The sequence below is a fragment of the Corvus moneduloides genome, chromosome 6 (genome assembly GCF_009650955.1).
Source record: "Corvus moneduloides isolate bCorMon1 chromosome 6, bCorMon1.pri, whole genome shotgun sequence".
NCBI lineage: Eukaryota > Metazoa > Chordata > Aves > Passeriformes > Corvidae > Corvus > Corvus moneduloides.
In genome coordinates this window covers 10,937,456-10,957,808 of record NC_045481.1, presented here as the reverse complement: position 1 = coordinate 10,957,808, position 20,353 = coordinate 10,937,456, and the positions used below count along the sequence as shown (strand labels likewise).

General features: G+C 42.6%; 1 protein-coding gene across 1 annotated transcript in view; it reads left to right on the top strand.

Moving 5' to 3' along the window:
* Window positions 1-2,271: 2,271 nt before the first annotated feature.
* Window positions 2,272-20,353, top strand: part of DYNC1H1 (dynein cytoplasmic 1 heavy chain 1) — a 45,862-nt gene continuing 27,780 nt past the window's right edge. The window contains exons 1-27 of the mRNA XM_032113280.1: window positions 2,272-2,586; window positions 5,136-5,223; window positions 5,819-5,992; window positions 6,218-6,473; window positions 7,370-7,556; window positions 7,729-8,000; window positions 8,110-8,337; window positions 8,822-9,898; window positions 10,221-10,400; window positions 11,322-11,471; window positions 11,721-11,867; window positions 12,008-12,148; window positions 12,281-12,457; window positions 12,570-12,680; window positions 12,763-12,882; window positions 13,103-13,342; window positions 13,870-14,025; window positions 14,396-14,509; window positions 15,682-15,792; window positions 15,871-16,080; window positions 16,462-16,608; window positions 16,835-17,001; window positions 17,689-17,862; window positions 18,552-18,717; window positions 18,798-18,986; window positions 19,068-19,256; window positions 19,928-20,210. Coding sequence (XP_031969171.1) covers window positions 2,316-2,586; window positions 5,136-5,223; window positions 5,819-5,992; window positions 6,218-6,473; window positions 7,370-7,556; window positions 7,729-8,000; window positions 8,110-8,337; window positions 8,822-9,898; window positions 10,221-10,400; window positions 11,322-11,471; window positions 11,721-11,867; window positions 12,008-12,148; window positions 12,281-12,457; window positions 12,570-12,680; window positions 12,763-12,882; window positions 13,103-13,342; window positions 13,870-14,025; window positions 14,396-14,509; window positions 15,682-15,792; window positions 15,871-16,080; window positions 16,462-16,608; window positions 16,835-17,001; window positions 17,689-17,862; window positions 18,552-18,717; window positions 18,798-18,986; window positions 19,068-19,256; window positions 19,928-20,210 — 5,725 coding nt within the window. The 5' untranslated portion in view covers window positions 2,272-2,315. The remainder of the gene's footprint in view (window positions 2,587-5,135; window positions 5,224-5,818; window positions 5,993-6,217; window positions 6,474-7,369; window positions 7,557-7,728; window positions 8,001-8,109; window positions 8,338-8,821; window positions 9,899-10,220; window positions 10,401-11,321; window positions 11,472-11,720; window positions 11,868-12,007; window positions 12,149-12,280; window positions 12,458-12,569; window positions 12,681-12,762; window positions 12,883-13,102; window positions 13,343-13,869; window positions 14,026-14,395; window positions 14,510-15,681; window positions 15,793-15,870; window positions 16,081-16,461; window positions 16,609-16,834; window positions 17,002-17,688; window positions 17,863-18,551; window positions 18,718-18,797; window positions 18,987-19,067; window positions 19,257-19,927; window positions 20,211-20,353) is intronic.

Here is a 20,353-nt window from a genome sequence, read left to right as displayed (position 1 = left end):
AAATTTACATTTCTAAGGGGGAGGCGGGGGGGGGCTGATTCATCAAAAAACAATCACCTCTGTTAGTTTTGGTGCTTGCAGTTGAAACTTAGTTGCTGAGCAAATAATTTTTCTTCCAGAGAATGTTTGAGATTTTACTTAAGAAATCTTTTTTTCAAAGTTGAACTGCACTCATAAGTGCTTTAGGAGCCTGCCTGAGCATGGCATGCTTTTTCCCTTGGTAGGAATGGAGAAGCTGGGATATGTGTGTGGGCTTTGCAGATTTCTAGTGCCATAGCTGGACATGCACACTTTAATGCTTAGTTACACTTGTGTAGAGGCTTACAGATCAGGTCTTCCTTTACCAGGTAGGATATTCCACCCCAGCTTCCTTACTTCTTGGGCAGTACATCTGAACAGATCCTGGGCCTGGGGGATCTCTGTGCATTTCCCTGAGTATCTATTGAGGAAATGCATGGGAGGTTCAGATGTGGTTTTGATGCCATGGAGATTTTTTGCCCTTTTCTTTTATACCCCTGGTTTACCTTTTTACAGCTTCTGTATTCCTAGTGCTTTTTGCCTACATTCTTGGACTTGTTTGTCAAGCTAAGAGACTAAACATTTTAGAAGCTTCGTAGCTAGGGATCAGTGTGCCCCAGACCCCAAGGTCCTCTCCAGAACATATTCTGTAAACCAAGATAGAACCATCCAGGGGAAGGTTCCTTGGGGAGGGGTGCTCACTTGAGCCTCTCATTGGGGAATCTTTGATAGATATGCTAATTAGTAAAACCTATAATGTTATACCAGATCTTTGGGGAGAGACTTCAGCAGGGTGCATTTCGATGCATATGACCTGGACGTGTGCACCTAAGGATCCTTAAAATAAATACCAAGGTAAAATCCCTTTTCCCCTTCTAACCATGTATGACTCTTGATTTTAAGACCAGGAAAAGGCATCAGTTTTGTGTGGTTGCTTTGCTTTTCTCTTGCGGGCAACATTCCCTTTTCTATCTCTGTATGAGCAAAAACTGGAGTTTCAGTCTGTGGGTCACCCACCATCCCTAAGTGTACTTTCGGGGAGTCAGTGGAATTGCTTTGGAACTTCACTGCCCCTTCCCCTCTCCCAGACACATCCAAATGCCAGCCAGGACTGGGGGACTAATTTGGACAAGGAGAAACGGGATTGTCCATCTCAGCAGCAGCAAGCTGAACTCATCTAATACCTCAATCAGTCAAACACACATTGGGATGTGGCTGCGATGCCATGAAGATGTTTAGGAATTTTTAAAAATGAAATTCTTTTTATTTAAAATCCCCTTTCTCACTGATGTACTTTTAGTCCCTGTCTCCTTTTATGTCCTTTGCTTTTGGGATGCAGTCTCACAAAAGACTGGGATTAATGGTTTGGGTGCCGGATTCATTAAATGGTAATTAGCACAGCTGGCTGGCTGGGCTGGGTATGTAAAGCACCGGAGATACTTCAATGAAGAAGCCTTGCAGTTGGCCTGCTGCTTTCTTCACGGGAATATGTAATTTTTGCCACCTGACCTATGGCTTCTGGGTTAATTTTTCACATGAAATAAACATTTTTTTTCCTTTGGACAAATGAACCTCGGGTCTGCTTTATCTTCCGGGTAATGAGGCAGCAGCAGCAGCAGAACATATATCTACCTGGACGCTGCTGCCAGGGCGCGGTGGGGGGAGGCTTTTGCCTTCTCCTTTCCGCTCACATCCCGCCCTCTATTTCCAGAATAAATCACTCTGATAAAACCTTTGTGGAAGGGTTTCCTGCGGGTAACCCTTCAGTAACTGGAGGTAGCTTACAAGACGGAGAGGGGCTTTTTACAGGAACGTGTAGTGACAGAGCAAGGGGGAATAGATTCAAACTGAAAGAGAGTAGGCTTAGAGTAGATATTAGGAGGAAGTTCTTTACAGTGAGAATAGCGAAGCACTGGAACGGGTTGCCCAGAGAAGCTGTGGATTCCCATCCCTGACAGTGCTCTAGGCCATGTTGGACAGGACCCTGAGCAACCTGGTCTAGTGGAAGTTATTCCTGCCTATGGCAGGCATGCTGGAACTGGCTGATTTTTAAGGTCTCTTCCAAGCTTAACAGTTCCATGATTCTACGAATAGATGGAAGCGGGGAGCAGCAGCCGCTCGGGCGGGGCCGGCGGGCGAGGCGGGGCGGGGCGAGGCGGGGCGGAGCGGCCCGGACCGCCCGTCCCAGGCTCCCCCGCGGCGCGGCCGGGCGGGGCTGGCGGCGCGGCGGGCGGGCATAGCCGGGGCGCGGCTGGGCGGGCGGAGCGCGGTGCCGGCTGGTGTCCCTCTGCCTCGGCATGTCTGACTCCGGCGGCGGCGGGGGCGGCGGCCCCGGCGGCGAGGAGGGCGGCATGGAGGTGTCGGGCTCGGCGGTGCAAAACGTGGCCGACGTGTCGGTGTTGCAGAAGCACCTGCGCAAGCTGGTGCCGCTGCTGCTGGAGGATGGCGGCGAGGCGCCGGCGGCGCTGGAAGCGGCGCTGGAGGAGAAGGGCGCCGTGGAGCATATGCGCAAGTTCCTCTCCGACCCGCAGGTCCACACGGTGCTGGTGGAGCGCTCCACTCTCAAAGGTGAGGCGGGAGCGGAGCCGCCGCGGTGGCAAAATGGCCGCTGCCGGCCTCAGCCGCCGCCCTGCCGCGGGTGGGAGGGGCGCGCCTCCGCCGTGGCCGCGCTCCGCCTCAGCGCGGCCCCGACCGGGAGTCGCCGGGCTGGGCACTGCGGACCCGCTCCGCCTCAGTACGGCCTCAGCCGGGAGGCGCCGGGCCGGGCACCGTGGGTTCGCTGTCGGGCTGGGGGGGCGGCGGCACAGCCCGGGCGGCGGCCGGGTCCCTCTGGCTGCCGCCGCCCGGCCTCTCCCCGCCGCCTTTGTTCCAGGGCCCGGGCGGATGCGCGGCGGGGCTGCGGGCTGGCTGTGGGCGCATATCCGGGCGTGCTGCGGCTGTGGCCGGTCCTGCTTGGAAAGGCACCGAAAGTGCTTCGTCAGTCGGCCGTGGCACCGCTCCTGCGGCAGCCAGGCTACTGGGGAAGTGACCTTCTGGATGAGGCAGATAGCCGCTCTGAAACAGAACAAAAGCGCCAAAACCCCGGATAAAGGGGGAAGAAACACCCCTGGCCTGAATCGATCTGTAAAAAGTATCTTTTCATGGTTAATTAAGGAGTTCCTGTAACTGACAAACGAAGACGTGGACCTTGCCGTGCCTTTGTTTAGTTATCAAAGCCTGGTGGCCGTGCTGCTTGCGCTCGGAACGGCGTCAAATGCTGCATGTAATACTGCAGCTGAGCTGAGACTCTGGCTTGAGCGTCTTTGTTACTTTCATGCTGCTGTTACTATTTATTTTGAAAATGACTTGTCAACAAATCTGTTGCTGAATAGGCTCTTACTGTCACAGAATGCAGCCTAATGAACAGTGACAAAATACAGCTAGGTTTCATCAATAGTGCAGGCTTTTACTGTTACACAAACCCCTGCGATCTGTAAATGGCTACCTGCCTGCCAGCATGAGCTTGCAGAATTCTGCTATTAAGCTTCTGGATCTCTGCTCCTGGTGTGCTGGTGGTTCTGTTCCTGTATATATCAAATCCTAATAAAGTCATACTTCATATTGCATTATTTAACATGTCAGCAGAAACAGTGTAACGTCCTGATATATGCCCTGCAGTTGCTGCACACATAGAGAAACATCAAGAAGGTTCTTCCATTCACTGTCCATTCATTGTAAACTTCAGATGTTGCTTAAAAGTACCCCATCTTTGTTAATTTTTTTGCCTATTTCTGCTGATTATCCTCCTCCTGCTGCTTCCAAAGTTTGAGACTTCTTTTTCAGTAGGGTTAATTTTCTAGAAGAGAACAAAAGAACAGCTGTCTATGAATTCCTGATGTGGTGTGTAATAAGACCTAAAGAAAACCATTTAATATTAATGCAGATGATTTCTGCATTTTGCTATGCCTGGATCATGCCTAGTTCAGGCTGGAAGTAATAAAAGATAGTGGTGATCCGTTATCTCTAGGCTTATGGCATAGATATTATATATTTATGCATAAAAAGAAATGGAGAGACTCATTATGTGTTTCAAAAGCCAAATACTAATTTATGATGCACAGAGACCATTTCTGTCCATGTCTTTTGGTTTAATAGCAGTTACTTGGGCAGAGTGGATTTTATGATTGCCATCCAGGTGTTCAGACTTAACAGATCTGAAACCTCCAGGAGCATATGGAGAGGTCTGACACTATTAAAAACAATGTTGTTATTATTGAAGCTTGTCCATGGACTACATGGCATGAAGTAGATTACTGATTACAAGTACAATAAAACAGAAGCCTTATTTCTGCATAATGAAAGCTGCTCTCTGGTATCACCAGCTCCCCAGCCTGCCAACAGCTCTCATATGGGTTCCTGTGGTCTCGAGTGCCATGTTGCTCTTTGACCAGGGTTCTGGTGCTTGGGGCCACAGATGTGACACCCTGAGGCTGTATCTCCTAAGAGCTAAACGAAATCAGAGCAGGACAGAGTCTGCTGTAATGTGTCCAGTGAGAGTGTGTCCCCCTACAGGGAGTAACCTTCTGCACTGAAATCACTGCATTGCAGCACGACTGCCTGCATCCCCAGCAATTACATCATCTGTGATGCACTGACTGTGCTAATGCCTGAGTACTTTCCATGGCTTGGCTTTTTGTTCTGTCAGATTTTTTTTTTGTTCAGAGACTTAATTTCCAAATCATTTTCAAAGTAGAAGTCTGAAAATACAAAGCCACCTTTGAAAGGAAAAAGCAGCTGTTTAATGTCCTTACTGAAGCATAGTTGTCCTGGCAACATGTCTCAGCAAATAAATGCACGGTCTGTATTGCAGATTTCTCTCTCAGAATGAGTTAAAATTCACTTACTGAAATATTTTATTACTTTTTATAGGAACCTAAATCTTAGTGGAGTTTTATTAAAAGACAGTGAACCCATTCTGCATCTGAGAGATATTGCAAAGCTACATTTGACCTAATTTAGTTAAGTTGGTGTGGAACTTAAAGGTTAGAAAATAGTCTGGTAATAGCAGAAGATGGTTGAGAAGGAGTGGCAAATGTGTTAGAAATTAAGTATTTCTTGCATACTATATTTTTTTGCAGAGGATGTGGGAGATGAAGGAGAAGAAGAAAAAGAGTTCATTTCCTACAGTATCAGCACTGACATTCATTATGGAATAAAGTCAAACAGGTGAATTAGTGAAATAGATCTTGACATTTCTACTCAGTGTAAAACCACAAGCAGATGTACCTATTTTACCTACAAATTTACCTCTGGCTTACCTAGTCCTTTCAGGCAGTGTTTTTATTCAAGTGGGGCAATAGCTTTTCAAGGTAGAGGCTCTCATTAAAAAAGGGTGTGTCATGAGGCTGAAAGGAGTGGACCTAGGATTTCTATCTCTGGGGTTAAAGAAACAAAATTTTACTAATTTTGACATACATGCAACTGTCATGTACGCAACTTGAGTTCCATAATCTTTGGTTATGTCTGACTCTTATATATTTGTGACTTATCCTGAGGCATATTTGACTCTGGAGCTTTGTAAAATGTGTATTTCTTTAGTGTGCCCTTACTTCAGAGTCCTTATTGATAGCTCAGCTTGCTTATTACCGAACAGTAAAGATGTATTGATTTGGAAGACTTGTGTTCAAGTCTCTTAGGAGAAAGATTGTGAAGTATGATGATGCAGGTTACCATTTGACTCCTGAACTTGCAGTTAGATTAAAGCTATTGTGTCATTTAAATTTCAGATGATTAGTTAGTAACTCTCTTCTCTGTTCCATAGCCTGGCGTTCATTAAACGTACAGCAGTGATCGATGCCGACAAACCAGTGTCTTCCCAGCTCAGAGTGCTCACTCTCAGTGAAGATTCTCCATATGAAACATTGCACTCTTTCATTAGCAATGCTGTTGCTCCCTTTTTCAAGTCCTATATCCGAGAATCTGGCAAAGCAGACAGGTAATTCAGTATAAATACTGCATTTCTGTGCTCATGAAGTAAAGTGTTTAATGATTAAAAAAAACCCCAAACAACAGTGACTCTTCAAGGTGAATTACTTGAATTGTTTAAGCACACAAACACATATGATGCTGTTGCTGCCTCTGGAGAAGCAGTTCAGGTCTGAACGCATTATGTATGGTTTTTGGTTTGGCTTCTTATATGGAAATGTCTGTGCTTTTTCAGGGATGGAGATAAGATGGCTCCTTCAGTTGAGAAAAAGATTGCAGAGCTTGAAATGGGCCTCTTGCATTTGCAGCAAAATATTGAAATTCCAGAGATCAGTCTGCCAATTCATGCGACCATTACTAACGTTGCCAAGCAGTGTTATGAACGTGGAGAAAAACCAAAGGTTACAGATTTTGGTGAGAAGGCTGAGGATCCATTGTTCCTCAATCAGTTACAATCTGGAGTCAACCGCTGGATTAGAGAAATACAAAAGGTAACCAAATAAAGAACAGGAAAAGAAAAACAACTAAGTAATAAGAACTTCTATGTAGTACCATGTATCTTCTTCATAGTTTACTGGTAAAATGCTGTTTCATGCAGGATACTCTGAAGATCTGAGACCAGGTTTCTCAGTCACCAGAAGACACTGGTCTAAATTAGGCTAAGCTTAGTCTAAACTTGGAATCTAGTCTAAATTGTTCTACAAATAGCCAAGACTATGACTGTTTTATACATACTGGAATAGACTCAAGTAACTGGCAGTAACCATGAATTTTGTAACTATTCTTCAGATCTTTACATCAGATTGAGAGGAGCACATCTTACTGGCTTGTTTCATTACTTGCCCCTGGTGCATGCACAACCACTTCACAGTTGTTGCTGCAGCCCCATCTTGTAATCTCATACTTCTGCCTGTTACTTTTCAAAAGAACTGCTGTTCTGCTGGTGTTACTTAAAATTAGCATCTCAGATAGTACTCTGGGTTCGTTGCCTCTGTGTCCACAGTAAACACATATTGCTCTGGAACAGTTGTCTTTCCTTACCTGAGAGCATAAAACATTTGTTGTCTTGCCTGGCTCATCTGCTCTTAACCAGAATACAGACACTGCTCAGGAAAGCAGGCAGGTGACATTTTTAGGCTGTGCTGAAGATTGTTACGTGGGGGTTCTAAAACCGACCTTTAGGATCTCTGGAATTACACTCGTCATATGTTGCATGCAGTTCCTACACTTTTCAAAGAATAAGTGCCAAAACTCTGAGGTTGGGTTATTAAAACCTAGCGGTTGTTATGTGTTTCAATTATATTTAGTAACAGCAAGTTTTTACAATTGAAGCATATAAATTAAACTATTTTCTCCCTCCCTTCTCTTTCTCTCCATTACTTCGAAGGTGACCAAATTAGATCGAGATCCTGCATCAGGCACTGCATTGCAGGAGATAAGTTTCTGGTTAAATTTGGAACGGGCTCTGTACCGCATTCAGGAAAAACGTGAAAGCCCAGAAGTTCTGCTGACTCTGGACATTCTAAAACATGGCAAACGTTTTCATGCAACTGTCAGCTTTGATACAGACACAGGTAAAATACTTACTCAATGACATTTTTCACAAACGTCCTACAGTTAAGCTTTTAAAAATTTTTAACATTGCGGTACAAAGTACAATGCTGTTAAGAAGAATCTTGGAGTAGTTACAGATAGAGATTTTGGTCAATGAAATGAAAAGTTATATTCAAAATCTTTTCCGTTTAGGTCTGAAACAGGCACTGGAAACCGTGAATGACTATAATCCACTGATGAAAGACTTTCCACTGAATGACTTGCTGTCTGCTACGGAGCTGGACAAAATCAGGCAGGCCCTTGTTGCAATATTTACCCATTTGAGAAAAATCAGGAACACAAAATACCCAATCCAAAGGGCATTGCGTTTAGTGGAGGCTATTTCAAGAGATCTGAGCTCTCAGCTGCTTAAAGTGTTGGGAACGAGAAAACTGATGCATGTTGCCTATGAAGAATTTGAAAAGGTGTGTTCATGGTTTTGTGAAACTGGTTGCTGTGGTTTTGCATTGGACAGTGACTTTCAGGAAGCATTTAATTTGGGAGCTAAAGTTCCTGTTCTAAAACTTTTTTCAGGTAATGGTTGCATGCTTTGAGGTATTCCAAACCTGGGACGATGAATATGAGAAGCTACAAGTTCTGCTGAGAGATATTGTGAAAAGAAAAAGGGAAGAAAACCTGAAGATGGTGTGGCGCATCAATCCTGCTCACAGGAAACTCCAGAGTCGTCTTGATCAAATGAGAAAATTCAGGCGTCAGCATGAACAGCTGAGGGCAGTCATTGTGAGAGTCTTGCGACCTCAGGTAATCTTGGTTGTTACCAAACAGAAAATCTGTGTGGCTTCTTCAAGAGTGTTACTATTACTTGAAGTTACCAACACAATAGTGACGTTCAGTTTCCATGTTTGCTTCCAAAACCAGTTTAGTTTTGAACCCTTGCTAATAGGCTTAGCTTTAATTCTGACTTACATTGCATAATACATGCTCATGTTAATAAACACAGCAAGTCTAGACATAATACAGAGGAGATTAATAAGTGTTTAAATCCTTGAACTTGGCTAAACCATGGTGGAAAATGAGCTTATGCTGCACAGTAACGGAAGTTTGTAAAGTAACTGTGCTGCCCTATTCCTACTGGAAGTTAAATCTGAAGCATGACCGAAAGTTTATTAAGAATGTATCACTGATTGTTAGGGGGTTTTTGCAATGTTTTTAGAACCAACTGCATTTTGCTACTTCCAGGGAAATTCTGAAGTATCCAACTCACTAAACTGTGATTCTAATGTAGGTAACTGCTGTTGCCCAGCAAAATCAAGGAGAGGTACCTGAACCACAAGATATGAAAGTAGCAGAAGTCCTTTTTGATGCTGCAGATGCTAATGCAATTGAAGAAGTCAATCTTGCTTATGAGAATGTTAAGGAAGTAGATGGATTAGATGTTTCCAAAGAAGGTACAGAAGCCTGGGAGGCAGCAATGAAGCGCTATGATGAAAGAATTGATAGAGTTGAAACAAGAATAACAGCCCGTTTGAGAGACCAGCTCGGTACAGCAAAGAATGCCAATGAAATGTTCAGAATCTTCTCCCGGTTTAACGCCTTGTTTGTCAGACCTCACATTCGTGGTGCCATTCGTGAATACCAAACACAATTGATCCAGCGTGTGAAAGATGACATTGAGTCTCTTCATGACAAGTTTAAAGTACAGTACCCACAGAGTCAAGCGTGTAAAATGAGTCATGTTCGTGACTTGCCTCCTGTGTCTGGGTCTATAATTTGGGCAAAACAGATTGACAGGCAGCTCACTGCTTACATGAAGCGTGTGGAGGATGTCCTTGGCAAAGGCTGGGAGAACCATGTAGAAGGTCAGAAGCTAAAGCAGGATGGAGATAGCTTCCGCATGAAGCTCAACACTCAGGAGATCTTTGATGACTGGGCAAGAAAAGTTCAGCAACGCAACCTTGGTGTGTCTGGTCGCATTTTCACCATCGAAAGCACTCGTGTTCGAGGTCGAACTGGAAATGTCCTGAAACTGAAAGTCAACTTTCTCCCAGAAATAATTACACTTTCAAAAGAAGTCCGAAACCTGAAGTGGCTTGGTTTCCGTGTCCCACTAGCAATTGTCAACAAAGCTCACCAAGCAAATCAGCTCTATCCATTTGCTATTTCTCTAATTGAAAGTGTCCGCACATACGAGCGAACTTGTGAGAAAGTAGAAGAGCGTAATACTATCTCACTGCTGGTCGCTGGCTTGAAGAAAGAGGTGCAGGCTTTGATTGCAGAAGGAATTGCACTTGTGTGGGAATCATACAAACTTGATCCATATGTACAGCGCTTGGCCGAGACTGTCTTCAGTTTCCAGGAAAAGGTTTGTGTTATCTTTCAAATTCTGCAGAATTTTTACATTTATAGTTCAGTAATGTGTGGTTATCCAAAAGTGTCATTGGATAGCTGAAAACCAGTTCTGCAGCTCTTGGGTTAAATAGTTGATTGAGTCAGCACAAATTGATCAGCTGGATGGATCTTTTAGTAGTGCTAAAATTGGTATTAGCAGTGGTATTTTCATTTGATATTGCTAAAATTGATTGACTGCTGCATCCAAATAAAGGCATGTGATTAACTGTTACTGAGTAATTATTGTTTCCTTGATCTAACCTGTCAAACATCCCATTTTTCCTAAACTATCTCAGGTGGATGATCTGCTCATTATTGAAGAGAAGATAGACCTGGAAGTCAGATCATTGGAAACATGCATGTATGATCACAAGACTTTCTCCGAAATCTTGAACAGAGTTCAGAAAGCTGTGGATGATTTAAATCTTCATTCATACTCAAATTTGCCAATCTGGGTCAATAAGCTGGATATGGAGGTAGGTTGCAGATGAAGGAGTAGTATATGTGTAGAGGTAACGTTTTATTCAGGTGCAAAATATACTTCGATTATTCTCTTTTTAGTCACCCAGGGGAAAATTCTCATTCCCTGAAAATTTCAGTGTATTTTTGGTATGCAGAAGATGCAAGACCTGTGTTGGGGTTTTTTTGCTGTTGACTTTTGGGATCAGTTAATTCAAGGGGAGTTTTGTCTTTTGAAGAAAAAGGTTTGATACAGCTTGACTGCCTAAAAGATGCTGGGGAGCAAGGTAGATAAAGGGTGGTGGAAATTTGCTATTCTGGTAGCCATCATATTGTTTGGTTCTGCCTGTTAAGTTTCAGGTTATTGGTCACTAGGCCAACTTCAATACAGTTAAAAAGGTTTCAGTATATTAAAGTCCATAAGGACCAGGAGAAGCTTTGAATTATATTCAGTGAAAATCTACCAAAACGCCTAAACCTCTTTAATCAGAGAATAGTTTGGCTTGCTAGGGACCTTAAAGATCATCTAGTTGCAGCCCCCATGCCATGGGCAGTGATGACACTGATTCAGTAGCTCAAAGCCCCATCCAGCTTGGCCTTGAACACTTCCAGGGATGGGGCATCCACAACTTCTCTGGGCAAACTGTTCCAGTGCCACACCACCATCACAGTGAAGAATTTTTTCCTAATACCTAATCTAAACCTCCTCTCTTTCAATTTAAAGCCATTATCCCCTGTCTTATTGCTACAAGCCCTAGTAAACAGTCCTTCTCCAGCTCTCTTCTGGTAAGCCCCTTCTGGTGCTGGAATGGCTTAGTATAGGAGCACTTGGTTCTTCGAGGTGCTAGAGTGTGCCTGGTGTCAGAATATATTGATAGCAAGGATCTTCATGCAGTGAATCTGCAGGTTTTTCCTCCAATGTGCCTTATTTTCTTTAGATTGAAAGAATCCTGGGTGTTCGTTTGCAAGCTGGACTGAGGGCCTGGACCCAGGTTCTTCTGGGACAGGCAGATGACAAAGCAGAAGTTGACATGGATACAGACGCTCCTCAAGTGAGCCATAAGCCTGGTGGTGAACCCAAGATCAAAGTAAGTTTTCCTGTGGGTTTCTTTTTTTCTTGAATTAGATTTTTTTCTTATTGTCAATTAATGCATAAATTATTTCTGAGCCTTATATGGGAGATAAATATTTCTTTTGCATCTGTTTTTGGAGAAATATTTTCCTCTTCCCATTTAAATGCAAGTTTATTTTTGAAAATTGCTTCTTGAAGTCCAAAATTCTTGTCTCTATGTAGCAGTACCTGCCAGTAAAACTGGGTGTTTTTACTGTTTCTGCAGAACATTGTACATGAACTAAGAATAACCAACCAGGTGATATACTTGAATCCACCAATTGAAGACTGTAGATACAAACTTTACCAAGAAATGTTTTCTTGGAAGATGGTAATTCTGTCGCTGCCAAGAATTCAAAGTCAGAGATATCAGGTAAGTGTAACAAAGCGGTATCTGAGCAGTTGCTTTCACCTTGTCATTAGTTGTCCTCAATATATTAGTGTGCTGCTCTAAAACCATACCTGAGTGCTCGGGAAATTCATGTATGTCACAAGTATAACTGTGGTTCTTAGGTTGGAGTGCACTATGAGCTGTCTGAGGAAGAGAAATTCTATCGTAATGCATTGACAAGGATGCCTGATGGCCCTGCAGCTCTGGAGGAGTCATACTCAGCTGTCATGGGAATTGTGACTGAAGTGGAGCAGTATGTCAAGGTAGGAGGCTGAGAGGATATAATGGTACAGCTAAAATGAATGTGGACTTTCAGTTTTCCTGGGGGTTAGAGGGAAACACATCTTTTGGAATATCCTGGGGAAGTTCTGAACATTGTGAAATACCTCCATTAGGTTTGGCTGCAGTACCAGTGTCTGTGGGATATGCAGGCTGAAAATATATACAACCGTCTTGGAGAAGACCTGAATAAGTGGCAGGCCCTTTTAGTTCAGATAAGAAAGGCAAGAGGAACATTTGACAATGCAGAAACCAGAAAGGAGTTTGGACCTGTTGTCATAGACTATGGCAAGGTAAGAAACTGTAATTTTTTTTTGTGATAAATGCATTGAATTTCAGAATAGGTGTATAACAGAAAATAACAAGGGTGACAAATAACTGTTATGTAACACTATTCACTTGTAGGTACAATCAAAGGTGAACTTGAAGTATGACTCCTGGCACAAGGAAGTGCTTAGCAAATTTGGCCAGATGCTTGGTCAGAATATGACAGAGTTTCATTCACAAATTTCTAAGGTAAGAAAAGTCATAATTCCAGTTTTTCACTTTCAGATCAACTGTTATAGAATGCTAAAACACTGATTTGTGCCCTTAACAGTCCCGTCAAGAGCTGGAGCAGCATTCCGTGGACACTGCTAGCACATCAGATGCTGTGACATTCATCACATACGTGCAGTCCTTGAAACGCAAAATCAAACAGTTTGAAAAGCAAGTTGAGGTATGTTTGTTGTCTTTTGCTAGTGGTTCTGACTTGTGGAAATGTCAGGCTTAGCTCTTAAGATGCAGTTTCATGATATTCAAGTTCTCTTAAAAACAGGCTTGAACTTCATATTCTGAAAAATCCTGTGAGCTTTATAGTGAGCATTTATTGAAGTATGTTTATTTAGTCTTGCAGCTTAAGTTTTGTCTTTTTAACTTAAAACCACTGTGTCTTGTAGCTTTATCGCAATGGTCAGCGCTTGCTTGAGAAACAACGGTTCCAGTTTCCTTCCTCTTGGCTGTACATTGACAACATCGAAGGAGAATGGGGTGCCTTTAATGACATCATGCGTAGGAAGGATTCTGCCATTCAACAACAAGTAGCAAATCTGCAGATGAAAATAGTTCAAGAGGATCGTGCAGTGGAGAGCCGAACAACTGACTTGCTTACAGACTGGGAGAAAACAAAGCCTGTAACAGTAAGTAGTGATGACTAATATTCAGTAAGTGTGGTAGATTTTCTGCATTCAGCAAGAAGTAGGGAGTTTGTTTTTATGCTTTTTTTGCAGTTTTTCATTTTAGGTGATAGTAGAAGTCTTTTTAAGGGTTATATAATAACCTGTCAGTGTGTTGATTTTTGGCAATAGTTGCAGCGGGAAATTTACCCTTAATACATGGGCCTCTGTTAGGTGCAGAAAAGTGAATGACTTCAGTGACTAATAGAGCTTTGTCTGAAACAAGTATATGTCAGAGGTATGCATGAAGGAGGATTCAGGAGCAAGCTGCTTTTTGCCTGTTTTTTTTTTCCCCTGAAATGCTTTTTAGTAAAGCCAAAAACTGCATGTAAAAATGTGATAAGATTTACTGTGGACTAGTATGTTGTCTTACTGTCAGCAAAATGGAAAAATAATGAGACAAACTAACATTTATATTTAGTCCTCGCTTTTAACTTGCCTTCAGCGTAACTGTAGGATTATTGGATTCATGTATCCCATGTAAACTTTAGGGAAACCTGCGTCCAGAGGAGGCTCTTCAAGCTCTTACCATTTACGAAGGAAAATTCGGCAGGCTGAAGGATGACCGTGAGAAGTGTGCGAAGGCCAAGGAAGCTCTGGAACTAACAGATACTGGACTGCTCAGTGGCAGTGAAGAGCGCGTCCAGGTACAACTTGCTCACACACTTTCTCGGCAGTTTGGGATAAAAATGTTTCAGTTCCATAATTTTCTCCCCTAGGAGAGTGACTTGTAGTGTGTGCTGTACTAACATCAGGGCATAATCTCCACACTGACTCAGTTCTAGCCTTCAGGGATTGTCTGTGATCTCTTCCTTAACTGTCTTATTCTTTTGAAACTATTATGTGACCTGAGATGGAAAAATCTCATCTTGGTCACTTGCTGTTGCAGTTCTGTTGAATTGGCAAGCTGTCTGAAGGTTTTTGATGGATTAGAAATATTTTGTTTAATTCACCCATGCTAATGACTTCGAAGAAATTAGGAATAACTGCTGATGTTTGATACGTTCTTTACTACAGGTAGCCCTTGAAGAGCTGCAGGATCTCAAAGGTGTCTGGTCTGAACTCTCTAAGGTCTGGGAACAGATCGATCAAATGAAAGAACAACCCTGGGTCTCAGTACAGCCTCGCAAGGTACTTCACTTTTGTGTACTTGAACAACACATGGCCTGTGGTTACCTGCCACAAATATATGCAAATTAGAAATTAGGCCTCTTGAGATAGACATGCTCAGTTGTCAGTCTGGATCATTTTCAGTGTTTAGGTACCTTCTTCAGTTTCTCGTGTGTGGAGGGCTGGGAGCCCTTGGCACAAGAGCCCTCTGCACTCCCTTGGAGGAGAGAGGCCTCAGGGCAAAAAGACTTACCCCAGAGATAAGCAACGTTCCTCTGGGTTATGGTGACAAAGTGAACCACCCCCAGCATGCCTTGTTTCTATATGGTAACAGCCTGTACCCAGTTGGCTAGTTGGTTTCTACCCCACCCCCTGCCTTTCCCATAAAAGGCCCTATTTCTGCCCCTCAGTAGGGAGCCTTTGTCCCTGGCCTCCCCTTCACAGGGGCTGCTGGACAATTAAAGCTACCTCTGTGGAACTGCCAAATGGGGCTCCTGTCTCTCTGTCCCTGAGTTCACCTTGGGTGATTTCGCAAAGAGCTGAATCACAAGAGCTGGAATCACTTGTAGCTGAGAAATTGCTACACCTGCTGAAATCCCCTGCTGCCCAGGGAGGCCTGCCACGGCCCCTGGAAGATGCTTTGCAGGACGCTCTCTAGGAAGGTCGCAGCACACCGGGTTGTCCACCCCCGGCTTTCTGGTAGCAATACTTGCGAGCATGTTTCTTCTGAGGCTAAACTAAATATTATTCACAGGATTGTCATAATTTAAGTAATCTTACAGGGGATTTATGCAGTTTCCATAGTTTTGAGATTGGACTGCATCTACAGAGAAGAAACTGCTGTTTTTAAATAGGCTGTTGAACCTCATTAGGGAAACTTCATTATACAGTCAGGTAAACACCATCAATTTTAGTTCAGTGCTCAGGCGGTAAAGAGTAGAAAGAGCACTAAGCTATAAACTAACTGCCTGTGACAAGACTACATCATAAATCTCAGTCAGACCAATAAAATTGCATTCTCGGCTGTAGAGTAACCACATCTTAGGCAAATACGGATAACACTTAAAAGAGCTGTCCTGTTGCTAGTGTCTCTTTAGAGAGAGTTTTCTGTAACAAATATATAGGTAACTTGCATGGTTATGTGCATGGACTTGTAGAGAAAGATTTCATTGCTTTTATGTTACTGATAACAGCTTCGACAAAACTTGGATGGTCTGCTGAACCAATTGAAAAACTTCCCTGCCCGCTTGCGACAGTATGCCTCCTATGAGTATGTTCAGAGACTTCTGAAGGGCTACATGAAGGTAAGTTACACTCATTTCTGAAATGGATGTCTTTTATATTCAAGTTCAAAGATGTAATTGCTTCTTTGTCTTCTGTAGATAAACATGTTAGTTATCGAACTGAAATCCGAGGCACTTAAAGACCGACACTGGAAACAACTGATGAAGAGGCTTCATGTTAACTGGGTTGTCTCAGAACTGACCCTGGGCCAGATCTGGGATGTCGACTTACAGAGAAATGAAGCAATCGTCAAAGATGTTCTGCTTGTGGCTCAGGGAGAGATGGCTTTGGAAGAGTTCTTGAAACAGGCTAGTATCAGCTCTTGTATGTATGCATGTAATAGCAAATCAGAGGGCTGCTGTTAGGTGGCTACTTGTGTAGTAAACTTGTCACTCTAAGCTGAAGTAAGTGCCAAGACTCCATGAAATGCTATGTTTTGGGCAACAGTTTAAAGCTATGGAAACTTCCTCTGATGAAACTCGCATTATTTGGGAAAAGCAATTCTTGGTAGTGACTGCAAGGACCCCACCTTGAACTGCATCATAGTCTCAATAAATTTTAACAAAAGTTTGAGCGTAAACCCAGAATCTTTGGGTAAAAAAAAAAAAATCTGATTACTCTATTTCAACTTTGTAACTCTGTTGGAGCAGAAATGATTGATGTCATACTTTAAACATCTTTTTCTTCAGATAAGAGAAGTGTGGAACACTTACGAGCTGGACTTGGTCAATTACCAGAACAAGTGTCGTTTGATTCGTGGATGGGATGACCTTTTCAACAAAGTCAAGGAGCACATTAACAGCGTGTCTGCTATGAAGCTGTCACCATACTACAAGGTAAAATGGAGAACAAAGCTAAAGAATTTTTGTGTATTTCTGCCTTTCCCTTTTATTTAGTTTAGATTTTTGTCAGCAGGGACTATATTCACTGTTTAAAGTTGACCAACTGTTAATTGTATATGCATACTTTGTAACTATCAAAAAAATGTTTCCTCTAATAATTATTAGTAGTCAAACACTTGATAATATTAAAATGAATGTTAATGCAATGTTTAAACTTCAGGTGTTTGAGGAAGATGCCCTTAGCTGGGAAGATAAGCTGAACCGTATCATGGCACTCTTTGATGTCTGGATAGATGTCCAGAGGCGATGGGTTTACCTGGAGGGTATCTTTACTGGCAGTGCAGACATCAAACACTTGCTGCCTGTGGAGACCCAGCGGTTCCAGAGGTAACTTTTTAATTGTTTTGTTCTTTTCTTGCCTCCCTTGGAGCACCATGTGGGTAGGCCTGAAACTTCATGACTCACTGTAGCACTCTCCGAGTTGAAATACTGACTGCATTCTTATCTGGTCCAGCTGGATTACAGCTGCTGTAGATAAAAGTTCATCAAGCAAGGAGGTGCAACTATGAGAGAAAAAGGTTTATAGTAAACAGGCTGATGTGTAATTTTTAGAAGATGGTAGGGACTCAGGTGGTTTTCCTTGCTAGTTCATGTCAGCTACTTCAAGGGTTTTTCTGGCATTGTGGCTGCAACAATCAGGCTGATTTCTGTTGCTGCAGCCTTTAATCTCACCCTTTAAGCATTATTTACTTCCTCTCTTTTAAGTTGGTCTGATCACACTTACTCATTCGACACACTTCCAGTCAGATCAAAGAATCAGATTTATGCATCTCTTCAGGAAGTAAAGAAAAGTAGACCTTCTGCTCTGGAATTGGTAGATTGAACACTGCAAAGAAGTTGCAAGTCGTGGGCTTGAGGTAGATAAAGAGGTATTTGGGGAATTTAGGCTTGTGTTCCCTAGAGCCTCTGCAGCCGTTAGAGGTGGAGTGGTCATTTAGAGATAAATAATTTTGGTGTTCTGCAGGCCTGTGGTTACTGAGTTTGCACTAATGTATTGTGTTATTTTACTTGCAGCATCAGCACTGAATTTTTGGCACTTATGAAAAAGGTGTCCAAATCTCCACTTGTGATGGATGTTCTTAACATTCAAGGTGTGCAGAGATCATTAGAGAGACTGGCAGACTTACTTGGGAAGATACAGAAAGCACTGGGAGAATACTTGGAAAGGGAGAGATCCTCTTTCCCTCGGTAAGAAGTTGACTCTTGAAGTAATCTGATGTTTCTGTGCAGGAATTGGTGTACTGCTCTGTAAAGCCTCTGCCAGTTCTGTGTTGCATATGCATGAGATGTTACAACCATTTACAGATTTAGTTATAGCTACTTCTCAGGAAGTGGGACTAAAACTTCCCTTATTTGCCCATCTGTGGCTGGTTGCAGGATGTGGATATTGTCTAAGGAGCTATTGCAGTTGATTTCTGCAAACTTAAGAGGTTCTTCTGCCATTTGATTGAAGGACAGTGTCTGAATTGTCACAGTCCAGTATTTAGGTCATTGATTTTGACTTACCTGTAGTCCTCAACTAGTTTGTCACTTAGCATAAGATAATAAGGGTGAGGAGGGTACTGAGTGGGAGTTCTCCCTGGCTGGTAGGACAGTTCAATCCCAAACTCTACTTTGGGTATTTCAGAGATGGATAAGTAAAGAAAATGATCCGCAGTATGGAGCGTGGATACGCTTCCATATGGTACAGACCATTTGAACTTAATGGTAGCACTGAGGTATAACTGCTGGCAAATTTATGGTTCATGCAGTCTTGCAATGTTGGGAAAATGGTTGTCAATTACTTCTGTTAGTAGTGGCCATGGATGAATCATAAATCATAAATTAAAAATGATAGTTGGAGTTCTGATACAGATCTAATTTTATGTGATTAATAGGTTCTACTTTGTTGGTGATGAAGACTTGCTTGAAATCATTGGAAACAGCAAAAACGTTGCTAAGTTGCAGAAACACTTCAAGAAAATGTTTGCTGGAGTTTCTAGCATTATTCTCAATGAAGACAATTCTGTGGTTCTTGGGATATCCTCACGTGAAGGAGAGGAGGTATAGCTGCAGTATTTCTTTCTAAATAAAATTCTGAAAATAAGGGAATGTGGACTGACTTAAACTTTTAATTCTTGCAGGTGCTGTTCAAAACACCTGTCTCCATCACAGAACATCCCAAGATCAATGAGTGGCTCACTCTTGTTGAAAAAGAAATGAGAGTGACCCTTGCTAAATTGCTTGCGGAGTCTGTTACTGAAGTAGAAATCTTTGGAAAAGCAACTTCAATTGATCCAGCAGTCTACATCTCTTGGATTGACAAATACCAGGTATTAATGTGGAACACTTCAATATGCTTCAGTATGTTACTTCAGCAAGGAAAACTGTCTGATGAGGTTTTTTTTACACAGGCTCAGCTTGTTGTACTGTCAGCCCAGATTGCATGGTCTGAGAATGTGGAGTCAGCCCTCAATGGTGGAGGTGGAGACAACAGTCCTCTCCAGTCTGTCCTAGCCAATGTTGAGGTCACACTCAACGTCCTGGCAGACTCTGTGCTGATGGAGCAGCCACCCCTTCGCAGAAGGAAACTGGAGCACTTGGTAAGTAAAAACCTTTCATCTCTGGGGTTTACAGGTGAGCATTTTTTAATTTTAATGAACAAGTTGATCAGTCTAATTACTATTCCTCTAGGAAAAGGTTTTGTGCGATTTAAGCAATTACATTAAGGCCTGGTCCTTAATGTAGGGGTGGTAGTTTTTCACTCTAGTCAGCTTAATGCCTGATAGCGTATTACAGACTAGCTCAGTGAATTGACCTTCAAACTGGATCTTCCAGGTATAGAAGTTACTGATTTTTTCATTCAAATCTGAAATACATCGTTAAGCTGGTTATTATTGTAACTATGATATGCTTTTGTTTTTAGATAGGGATTGGGAGTGGGGGGAGAGTTAAAATCATCCTGGGTTATTTCTAGAGGGAAATACCTGATTTCTGGCAAGTAAAATACTGAGTTCAGTAGTGTAACAGATTAACAGGCTAACTGGACCAGAGTGCTTTGCTGTAAACTAGGAAAGTCATTAACAGTAGGCAACATGGTTAGTTTTGGCTTTGTAGCAACAGATTTTAAAGCAGAGGCTGGTTTTAGGTCATGATTTCTAAGTGATGGCAATTCACTGTGCCAATCTGAGAAGCTGTAGGAGTCCTGTCTTTATTAGCCTGTCTTTATTGGCTTGTATTGCTGTGGTCTTAAGGAGTTACCTTCATTCTCCAGATCACTGAGTTGGTGCACCAGAGAGATGTTACAAGATCACTGATCAAAAGCAAGATCGACAACTCCAAATCTTTCGAGTGGCTGAGCCAAATGCGGTTCTACTTTGACCCAAAGCAGACAGATGTGTTGCAACAGCTCTCCATTCAGATGGCAAATGCCAAATTCAACTATGGTTTTGAGTACCTCGGGGTTCAGGATAAGCTGGTACAGACTCCTCTCACTGACCGCTGCTACCTGACAATGACACAAGCCCTGGAGGCAAGACTTGGAGGATCACCATTTGGTAAGTTTGTGAGACAAGTGTATAAAATTCTTACCTTCTCTAATACGTATGAGAATGAGTGGTTTAGGTCACTTAAAGAATCACCAGTGAGGTATCAGCAAAGGCAGGTTTAATATGAATTTGTAAAAGCACAACAAATTCTA